The sequence below is a fragment of the Poromitra crassiceps genome (assembly GCF_964638095.1).
Source record: "Poromitra crassiceps genome assembly, chromosome: 21".
NCBI classification, from domain to species: Eukaryota; Metazoa; Chordata; class Actinopteri; order Beryciformes; family Melamphaidae; genus Poromitra; species Poromitra crassiceps.
In genome coordinates this window covers 25,102,615-25,114,210 of record NC_139638.1, presented here as the reverse complement: position 1 = coordinate 25,114,210, position 11,596 = coordinate 25,102,615, and the positions used below count along the sequence as shown (strand labels likewise).

The 11,596-nt window shown below is 43.0% G+C and overlaps 1 protein-coding gene across 1 annotated transcript; it reads left to right on the top strand.

Annotated features, from left to right (window-relative positions):
* Window positions 1-216: 216 nt before the first annotated feature.
* LOC310795348 (uncharacterized protein) lies at window positions 217-10,113 on the top strand (the record flags this gene model as incomplete). Its single annotated transcript, XM_083657389.1, has 2 exons — window positions 217-1,877; window positions 8,099-10,113. The coding sequence occupies 2 exons, from the start codon at window positions 217-219 to the stop codon at window positions 9,768-9,770; spliced, it is 3,333 nt and encodes a 1,110-aa protein (XP_083513515.1). The 3' UTR covers window positions 9,771-10,113.
* Window positions 10,114-11,596: the final 1,483 nt, after the last annotated feature.

Below are 11,596 nucleotides of genomic sequence, written 5' to 3'. Positions count from 1 at the left end.
GGAATAAGAGGAGAGAGATGTTGATCCTAAGTTCAACTATTCCTAATCTCTTTGTCATAATCTTCACTTCATGTTATAAACAAGAGCTAAAACACACACTGTCTCTTTAAAAGCACTCCTCTTTCTGGAATGAAGCAAAGCCTGATAACCTGCACCTTCCCCTCTTCTTCAATTGAGGGACAGTGAAACTATCTGACACTCTCACTGAGAAGTGAAATGGCGCAGCAAGAGCTGTTCGAGGCAAAGCTCTGCTGTTCGATCTGTCTGCATCTACTGAAGGATCCGGTGACTGTTCCCTGTGGGCACAGTTACTGCATGAGCTGTATTCAAAGCTGCTGGGATGAAGAGGATCAGAAGAAAATCCACAGCTGCCCCCAGTGCAGACAGACCTTCATACCGAGGCCTGTCCTGGTGAAGAACACCATGTTAGCAGAGTTGGTGGAGGACCTGAGGAAGACAGGATTCCAAGCTGCACCTTCTGATCACTGCTATGCTGGACCTGGAGACGTGGCCTGTGATGTCTGCACTGGGAGAAAGCTGAAAGCCCTCAAGTCGTGTCTGGTGTGTCTGGCCTCTTACTGTGAGCAGCACCTCCAACATCACTATGATGCAGCTCCACTAAGGAAACACAAGCTGGTGGAAGCCACCGTGAAGCTTCAGGAGAACATCTGCTCTCGTCATGATGAGGTGATGAAGATTTTTTGCCGTACTGATCAGCAGTGTATCTGTTATCTCTGCTCCATGGATGAACATAAAGGCCACGACACAGTCTCAGCTGCAGCAGAAAGGACCGAGAGGCAGAAAGAGGTCCGAGTCAGTCGGCGGCAACAAATCCAGCAAACACTCCAGGACAGAGAGAAAGACGTGAAGGTGCTTCAGCAGGAGGTGGAGGCTATCAATCTCTCTGCTGATAAAGCAGTGGAGGACAGTGAGAAGAACTTCACTGAGCTGGTCCGTCTCATTGAGAAGAGAAGCTCTGAGGTGAAGGAGCAGATCAGATTCCAGCAGAAAGAGGAAGCGAGTCGGGCTGAAGAACTTCAGGTGAAGCTGAAACAGGAGATTGCTGAGCTGAGGAGGAAAGACGCTGAGCTGGAGCAGCTCTCACACACAGAGGATCACATCCACTTTCTACACCGTTACGGCTCGTTTTTACGTCTCTATGATTTTATAGACTCACCCAGGATCGATATCCGTCCTCTGCGCTACTTTGAGGATGTGACTGCAGCTGTGTCAGAGGTCAGAGAGAAACTACAGGACATTCTTACACAGGAATGGCCTAAGATCTCACTGACAGTGACTGACGTGGATGTTTTACTGCCACAACCAGAGCCCAAGACCAGAGCTGACTTCTTACAATATTCACGTCAGATCACACTGGATCCAAACACAGCAAACACACGGCTGTTATTATCTGAGGGGAACAGAAAAGCAACACTTATGAGAGAAAAGCAGTCATATTCTAGTCACCCAGACAGATTCACTGAAAAGCCTCAGGTCCTGAGTAGAGAGGGTTTAACTGGCCGTTGCTACTGGGAGGTGGAGTGGAGTGGAGATGGAGTTGGAATAGCACTTGCATATAAGAATATTAGCAGAACAGGGTATGTAAGTGATTTTGGATACAATGACAAGTCTTGGGGATTATATTATTCCAACACTCTTCAGCAATTTATACATAACAGTATTGAAACTCCCATCCCAGGCCGTCTGCCCTCCAGAGTAGGAGTGTACCTGGATCACAGAGCAGGTATTCTGTCCTTCTACAGCATCTCTGAAACCATGACTCTCCTCCACAGAGTCCAGACCACATTTACTGAGCCTCTCTATGCTGGACTTTGGCTTAATTATCATGTTGGAGTCACTGCTGAGTTGTGTAATCTGAACTAGACAGAGTTATTAAAGCAGCAATGTGTGGTGTTTCTGCACTGCTCTTACAGTAGATCACCTGTCAATCAAACAGTGTGGGCGGGGCTTAGATTTGATGTTGCTGCAGTTTGAGTGTCTCTTATCTGTCTGTTCAGTCATGGTGGCTATCACTGCTCATGCTAACGGGCTGTGCATCTTCACTGGCCTCACGATTCCATTTGATTACCATTTACCGGTTTTGATTGGATTCCACGATGCATCTCAATGCATCCTCAATGTTCTATATTACTGCACATGGCTACTTTTTCATCAATTATCACAACAAGCTGTCGGATAAATATGAACTCCCCTTTTTATTTAGAAAGTGCTTTACAAATCAGAATGTAAAAATGTATGTTAAACATAAATGTCTTATCATTAATGGCCTGCATTTATATAGCGCTTTTATCCAAAGCGCTTTACAGTCAGTAGGTTCATTCACCCATTCACACACCGATGGCGGCAGGTTACCACGCAGGGTGCTGGCACACCAACGGGAGCAATTTGGGGTTCAGTGTCTTGCCCAAGGACACTTCGACATGCAAACTGGAGGAGCCGGAAATCGAACCACCGACCTCTTTTATCCGGAAGGCGCTTCAGAGCCTGTAGCTTTAAGAGTAACCGCTACAAGCGCTCCTTCCTCCCAACATCTATAGCCTTATTAAATAAACTGCCTGTCCTCCCACTAGGGGGTAGAGCTCTGTCCTCTGAGAGGACAGAGCTCGGCTACTCAGGAACCCTCCATTAAGAGCCTGACGACCCAGGAAACCTCTGGATTAACGTTTCCTGGTTGCGAGAGGACAGAGCTCTGTGATTCTGGAACGCTCCTCTAAAGAGCCGGATGATCCGAGAAATCTCTGATGGTGTTTGGTGTGGCATACATGGTAGCTCACTTTGAGCTCGGCTGTCCCTGCAGCCTGTCTGGTCATGTGATATTTATCTTGCCTTAGTTAGTTTTATATATTCATTTTTATCTTTTTACTTTTTATCCTTTACAGTCAGTGGTTTTAATGTTTTTTTTGTTTAAGGAACCATGGTTTTAAGATGGTATTGGTTTGAAATGCGGTTTTGGGATTGTGTAATACTTGAAGTGCAATATTGAAGTGCAATACGTGGTTAGGTAGAGCTGTTAACTCGTAGCCCAGGCTGCATCATGTCTGACTATTTTGTCCTCTTGTCTACGCGCTGTTTGTCTTCAGCTGTACTGTACTGTCTGTTACGTTTGTCACGCTCTATTGCTGCTGTACAAATGCCTAAAACAAATTTCCCTATGGGACAATAAAGTTAAACTCAAACTCAAACTCTATATAAAGCGATTAGTGGACGACCCGCTCTACCTCCTGAGCTACAGCCGCCCCCATATCATTCAATTAAATTGTAAACTAAAATAAACTAGAAAAGTGCGCTCAGTCAGCAGAGTGCAGATCTCCACCAGGCACCGCTACGCCTAACCATGGCCAAACCGAACCACTTGCCGATAACAAGGAAACATTAAACCGCCACATTGTTTCATTGAGTTTGGTGTACAACCAAGAGTGAACGGCACATATTCATGTGTTTATAGCCTGTCTTACAGTAGCCTATATAATAAAGATTTAAAAGCTTGTTCAGTTAAGGTTTAAGAAAGGGTTGGACATCATTTAAAATAAAGCAACAGACTGCAGCCCCCCAAAAATCAATAAGTTTATAGTAGCTATATGATACTATATTTAAATATACGTTGAATGATATATCCTGGTTTTCATTAGTGTAAAATGCCCCAAAAGAAATCTGTAATGTTTTCTGCTGTTTCTGTTCCACTGCATGGGCCTTAATGGAGCAGCCATTAGCAACCTAGAAATCTTTCCTTTATTATAGCTGAATAGTTGTTAATAATTTGATTTTGTTCCCTGCTCTTTGTAGAAAAGTGAACTATGTAATCATTATTATTATAATCAATAGGGTGAGGATTTGTTTTCCTCCACAGTGCTGACGTACTGTTTAACAGATTGATTGTGTGGATGAAGTGAATATTATGTACATGGAAAGATTGAACCAGAATCATTCAGGTTTTAGTGAATTGATGTGTGATCAAAGTGAATGTTTGAAAAGATCAATAAAGTTTGTAATTCCAAGAATGAATAAAGTATTTATTCTGTATTAGTTTTAGGAAGTCTAGCAAAGCTGCTATAAATTGTGAACTAATGACATTATAACTGAGTCGATTCTCTCCCTAAAACACAACAAAGTGCAGTCTTCATGTCTGTCTCTTAACTCATCTTGATTGCTTTTTGATGTGTGTGTGTGTGTGTATATATATATATATATATATATATATATCTATACACAATATCACTGATGACATTATCATCATGATGACATTATCAGTGATGTCACAATGCTGATGATGGCACTGATACACACACACACACACACACACACACACACACACAAATATCAAGTTTCACCTCTTCCCTGTAGCTTCGCTGCTCATCGTGCAGCCTGTGCATTGGTAGCTAGCAGGCCACAATGGCCTGTCTCAGAGTCTACCTGCAGAAGCACCCTGCCAACTCCCTTGAGACGTCCTCATCCTTCCTCCTCAATGTCCACGGTGAGGCCTTTTCTGTTGTCCTTGTTTTCCTCCTGTCTTTATATTGGGAAAAGTAGATTGAAGTTTGTTTGTTGTTGTTGTTTTAGTCAGCAGTTTCTTTCAGATTTGTGGTAGTTAAGTTTGTCTGCGTGCATCCGAACAGCAACGGCCAAGAGTGTCTGTTAAGGCATCCAACTTATTTAGTGAATTCTATCTATCTATCTATCTATCTATCTATCTATCTATCTATCTATCTATCTATCTATCTATCTATCTATCTATCTATCTATCTATCTATCTATATGTCTGTCTATATGTCTGTCTGTCTGTCTTATCTATCTATCTATCTATCTATCTATCTATCATATCTATCTATCGTTTGTTAAGGCATCCAACTAAGTTAGTGAATACTATCTATTAGGGATGTCAACGGTTAACCGTTAATCGATTAACCGTCGCTAACGTCGTTGTTCGGTTATTGCTGTCGGTCTATCAGTTAATATTATTATTATTATTATTTATTTTTTATATTACCTCGGTACCGGAACATGACGTGCCAGAGGTGATGAGTGAGGTGGAAAAATACCTTAGGGAAGTCCCCCCACACATTGAAATGAATCCCCTGAGCTGGTGGAAACTGAACCAGAAAAGATTCCCGAGGCTCGCCATCCTAGCACGGGGGTATCTGGCTATCCCCGGGACATCGGTGCCGTCCGAAAGGGTCTTCTCCGCTGCAGGCCTGACGGTCAACAGACTGAGAACCAGACTCACCCCAGAGCATGTCGATATGCTCATCTTCCTTAACAAAAACAAGTAGCTAAACCACTTTTTGTGAAAGCCTACCTCAAGTGAGTTCTTATTATTTCAAGTGAGTTCTGTTCTTTATATGCTGCTAAAATATTTTATTTTTTACATGCTGTGTAAATTTTAATTTATAGAGAAATATTTTGTTTGTTATTCAAGAGAGAGTTTCCTTGCAGATTTTGCACAGTGTTTTGCATCATGCAACTATTTTGTTCAAATTTTGTTCAATTGTTGGCAGCAAATCGAAATAGGCTATATTTTGTTTAAGTTTTTATGCTGCAAAAGACAGTAGGCCTAATGTGAAAAAATCAAAAGAAATAACAGATTGTTGTTGTTGTAATGTTTACATAAACAGGAAATAAAGCTCTCAAAAATATATTTCCTTGTCATCCATATAAGAGCCAGAATGATTTTGGAATGATTACCTGATCAAAATGTGGCAATAAACTTATAAATTTCAGCAAAGCCAACAAAAAATAAAGGCATAATTCTAACACAAAAAGCATTAACATTTCAGCATCTAAATAGACACGCCTTGTTTGGGCATGAGCTCATTGAGTAAATAGACAAAAAAAAAAAAAATCTTTTTTTTAAATATTAAAAAATTATGAATTAACCGATAGGTTAATCAATTATTAGCGTCGGTTAATCGAAAGTGAAATTAACCGAAAATTGACATCCCTACTATCTATCTATCTATCTATCTATCTATCTATCTATCTATCCATCTATCTATCTCAGTGACACAAAAGGAACATGTCAGTTCCACTAGAGGATTGTGTCACAGTCAGGTCTGGCTGGCTCAGATGTAGCAACAAGCTAATGAGGCTTCCCCTCCTTATCTAGTGACACCCTGAATCATTTATGGAGGGTTTGAGCCAAACTGGAGGAGGCTCCACCTGCACTGTCACAGGCTAAGTCCTCATATATTTGTCTATAGAGAGCCAAAGTGAAACGTCACTTCCTGCTTTCTCCCTGTACGCGCTGCGAAAAATATGAATTGCGATGAACGGAGAATAAGGTTACTTTTTTGATCCCGTTTGAATTGTGCCACAGGGTGCCAATGCTAATTTAGTCAATTTAAAACGTAACTTTGCATGTCAAGAAAGTCGCAGTTTGTCACCAAACTGTTGCACTAGAAGTTATAAATCAGAAAGACTACATACACTGTCACCTAAGTGACGTCACTTTCTCTACCGGCAAAGCTGAAGACCGGCGACATGCCACGAGCTTCCACGAGCTATGTAGTTTTTATACGAAACTAACCCCTACGTTTCAGTTTGACGACAAACTGTGACTTTCTTGACATGCAAAGTTATGTTTTAAATTGACAGAATTCTCAATTCCGGGATGCCTATGGGATCATGATTGTAATGTTATCCTATAGACACTCAACAACAATTGTGCCAACATAGCCTGATATTGATTTTTGACACACTTCAAACTACACAAAATTTGTTTGTCTTAGACCTCCCGGGCCAGGCAGAACCATCATGAGGACCGGGTCTGGCTCCCGGCCTGCATAATGCCCAGGTCTGGTTTACATGATAACATTTCTATTTTGATCGGATTCTGAAAAGGTTTAAACCACCCCTCTGCAACCGGGTTTGGTTTGGGCCTGTTTAATCTGATGGAGGTGTTTATATGGAGCATTTTTAATCTGTTTTGGACTTTTAAACCTATTATAATCTGATTATTAGGCTCCATGTAAAAAACGTGCCTAGTGAGTATAAGCCCCCGAGGCTTTTCTAGGCCGGCCCGTTCTGGGTCCAGCAAAAACATGTAGTGTAAATCTGTAGGTTCTTCTCCCACAGTAGACAGACAGACAGCCTGTTTATCTCCACATCCGTCTTGTCTGCTTCTTGTTGGAAAGAACATCCACGTTCAAAGCTTGCTACGGTGCAGAACGCTTTCCATGTTTGCTCCCATCAGTGTGAAACGTTTTCATTGGGGTGCGTTTGATCCAGTCTGGTGTGTGTGTGTGTGTGTGTGTGTGTGCAGCATCAGAGAAGGAAAGAAACAGCAGATATGAGACAGTTAGCAGCCCCATCAGGATTCACAATCATATTTACATATATACTGTACATGTATACTGTACAAGTGCTTTGCCTGCAACAGTTGAGGACATAAAGTTGATGTCCTCAACTGTCATAAAGTCATGTCATAAAGAACCACGTTACTACAGTAAATGCTGAAATACCACTGAAGAGGGAGAGACAGAGACACACACGCAGGCACGCATGTGTGCACACACACACACACACACACACACACACACACACACAGACACAGATAAAGGACCCTTGTACTTTGTACTTTGCTTTGGCAAAATTGTTCCTTCAACTTTCACGCCAATAAAGCCATTGAAATGAAAATAAAAAATGACAGCGAGAGAGAGAGACAGACACAAGCACAGAGAGAGAGAGGCACGGAGAGGGAGAGAGAGAAGCACAGAGAAAGAGCGAGAGAGAGAGAAGCACAGAGAAAGAGAGAGAGAGAGAGAGACAAGGACAGAGAGAGAGAGAGAGAGAGCGATTCTAAATAGTCTTACTGTTAAATTTTCTACCAGCCACTTACTTTTGGTAGGTTTTGGAACTTTATTTTAAAATTAGGGGGAATAAGAGGAGAGAGATATTGATCCAAAGTTCAACTATTCCTAACCTCTTTGTCATAATCTTCACTTCATGTTGTAAACAAGGTCTAAACACACTGTTCCTTTAAAAGCACTCCTCTTTCTGGAATGAAGCAAAGCCTGATAACCTGCACCTTCCCCTCTTCTTCAATTGAGGGACAGTGAAACTATCTGACACTCTCACTGAGAAGTGAAATGGCGCAGCAAGAGCTGTTCGGGGCAAAGCTCTGCTGTTCGATCTGTCTGGATCTACTGAAGGATCCGGTGACTATTCCCTGTGGGCACAGCTACTGCATGCACTGTATTAAAGACTGCTGGGATGAAGAGGATCAGAAGAAAATCCACAGCTGCCCCCAGTGCAGACAGACCTTCATACCGAGGCCTGTCCTGGTGAAGAACACCATGTTAGCAGAGTTGGTGGAGGACCTGAGGAAGACAGGATTCCAAGCTGCACCTCCTGATCACTGCTATGCTGGACCTGGAGACGTGGCCTGTGATGTCTGCACTGGGAGAAAGCTGAAAGCCCTCAAGTCGTGTCTGGTGTGTCTGACCTCTTACTGTGAGCAGCACCTCCAACATCACTATGATGCAGCTCCACTAAGGAAACACAGGCTGGTTGAAGCCACCGTGAAGTTTCAGGAGAACATCTGCTCTCGTCATGATGAGGTGATGAAGGTGTTCTGCCGTACTGATCAGCAGTGTATATGTTATCTCTGCTCCATGGATGAACATAAAGGCCACGACACAGTCTCAGCTGCAGCAGAAAGGACCGAGAGGCAGAAAGAGCTCGGAGTCAGTTCGCGGCAACAAATCCAGCAAACACTCCAGGACAGAGAGAAAGACGCGAAGGTGCTTCAGCAGGAGGTGGAGGCTATCAATCTCTCTGCTGATAAAGCAGTGGAGGACAGTGAGAAGATCTTCACTGAACTGGTCCGTCTCATTGAGAAGAGAAGCTCTGAGGTGAAGGAGCAGATCAGATCCCAGCAGAAAGAGGAAGCGAGTCGGGCCGAAGAACTTCAGGTGAAGCTGAAACAGGAGATTGCTGAGCTGAGGAGGAAATACGTTGAGCTGGAGCAGCTCTCACACACAGAGGATCACATCCACTTTCTACACCGTTACGGCTCGTTTTCACGTCTCTATGATTTGATAGACTCACCCAGGATCGATATCCGTCCTCTGCGCTACTTTGAGGATGTGACTGCAGCTGTGTCAGAGGCCAGAGAGAAACTACAGGACGTTCTGACAGAGGAATGGCCTAAGATCTCACTGACAGTGACTGACGTGGATGTTTTACTGCCACAACAAGAGCCCAAGACCAGAGCTGACTTCTTACAATATTCACGTCAGATCACACTTGATCCAAACACAGCAAACACACGGCTGTTATTATCTGAGGGGAACAGAAAAGCAACACTTATGAGAGAAAAGCAGTCATATTCTAGTCACCCAGACAGATTCACTGAAAAGCCTCAGGTCCTGAGTAGAGAGGGTTTAACTGGCCGTTGTTACTGGGAGGTGGAGTGGAGTGGAGATGGAGTTGGAATAGCACTTGCATATAAGAATATTAGCAGAACAGGGTATGTAAGTGATTTTGGATACAATGACAAGTCTTGGGGATTATATTATTCCAACACTCTTCAGCAATTTATACATAACAGTATTGAAACTCCCATCCCAGGCCGTCTGCCCTCCAGAGTAGGAGTGTACCTGGATCACAGAGCAGGTATTCTGTCCTTCTACAGCATCTCTGAAACCATGACTCTCCTCCACAGAGTCCAGACCACATTTACTCAGCCTCTCTATGTTGGACTTTGGCTTAATTATCATGTTGGAGTCACTGCTGAGTTGTGTAATCTGAACTAGACAGAGTTATTAAAGCAGCAATGTGTGGTGTTCCTGCACTGCTCTTACAGTAGATCACCTGTCAATCAAACAGTGTGGGCGGGGCTGTGATTTGATGTTGCTGCAGTTTGAGTGTCTCTTCTCTCTGTCTGTTCAGTCATGGTGGCTATCACTGCTCATGCTAACGGGCTGTGCATCTTCACTGGCCTCACGATTCCATTCCATTATCATTTACTGGTCTTTGATTAGATTCCTCGATGCATCATGATGCATCTCAATGTTCTATATTACTGCACATGGCTACTTTTTCATCAATTATCACAACAAGCTGTCGGATAAATATGAACTCCCCTTTTTATTTAGAAAGTGCTTTACAAATCAGAATGTAAAAATGTATGTTAAACATAAATGTCTTATCATTAATGGCCTGCATTTATATAGCGCTTTTATCCAAAGTGCTTTACAGTCAGTAGGTTCATTCACCTATTCACACACCGATGGCGGCAGGTTACCACGCAGGGTGCTGGCACACCAACGGGAGCAATTTGGGGTTCAGTGTCTTGCCCAAGGACACTTCGACATGCAAACTGGAGGAGCCGGGAATCGAACCACCGACCTCTTTTATCCGGAAGGCCCTTCAGAGCCTGTAGCTTTAAGAGTAACCGCTACAAGCGCTCCTTCCTCCCAACATCTATAGCCTTATTAAATAAACTGCCTGTCCTCCCACTAGGGGGTAGAGCTCTGTCCTCTGAGAGGACAGAGCTCGGCTACTCAGGAACCCTCCATTAAGAGCCTGACGACCCAGGAAACCACTGGATTAACGTTTCCTGGTTGCGAGAGGACAGAGCTCTGTGATTCTGGAACGCTCCTCTAAAGAGCCGGATGATCCAATCTCTGATGGTGTTTGGTGTGGCATACATGGTAGCTCACTTTGAGCTCGGCTGTCCCTGCAGCCTGTCTGGTCATGTGATATTTATCTTGCCTTAGTTAGTTTTATATATTCATTTTTATCTTTTTACTTTTTATCCTTTACAGTCAGTGGTTTTAATGTTTTTTTTGTTTAAGGAACCATGGTTTTAAGATGGTATTGGTTTGAAATGCGGTTTTGGGATTGTGTAATACTTGAAGTGCAATATTGAAGTGCAATACGTGGTTAGGTAGAGCTGTTAACTCGTAGCCCAGGCTGCATCATGTCTGACTATTTTGTCCTCTTGTCTACGCGCTGTTTGTCTTCAGCTGTACTGTACTGTCTGTTACGTCTGTCACGCTCTATTGCTGCTGTACAAATGCCTAAAACAAATTTCCCTATGGGACAATAAAGTTAAACTCAAACTCAAACTCTATCCAAAGCGATTAGTGGACGACCCGCTCTACCTCCTGAGCTACAGCCGCCCCCATATCATTCAATTAAATTGTAAACTAAAATAAACTAGAAAAGTGCGCTCAGTCAGCAGAGTGCAGATCTCCACCAGGCACCGCTACGCCTAACCATGGCCAAACCGAACCACTTGCCGATAACAAGGAAACATTAAACCGCCACATTGTTTCATTGAGTTTGGTGTACAACCAAGAGTAAACGGCACATATTCATGTGTTTATAGCCTGTCTTACAGTAGCATAATAAAGATTTAAAAGCTTGTTCAGTTAAGGTTTAAGAAAGGGTTGGACATCATTTAAAATAAAGCAACAGACTGCAGCCCCCCAAAAATCAATAACTTTATAGTAGCTATATGTAGGGCTGGGCGATATATCGAATATACTCGATGTATCGCGGCTTGTGCCACGTGAGATGTAGAAATTACTATATCGCGAACATTCGAGTATAATTGTCACGCATTGTTTATAAC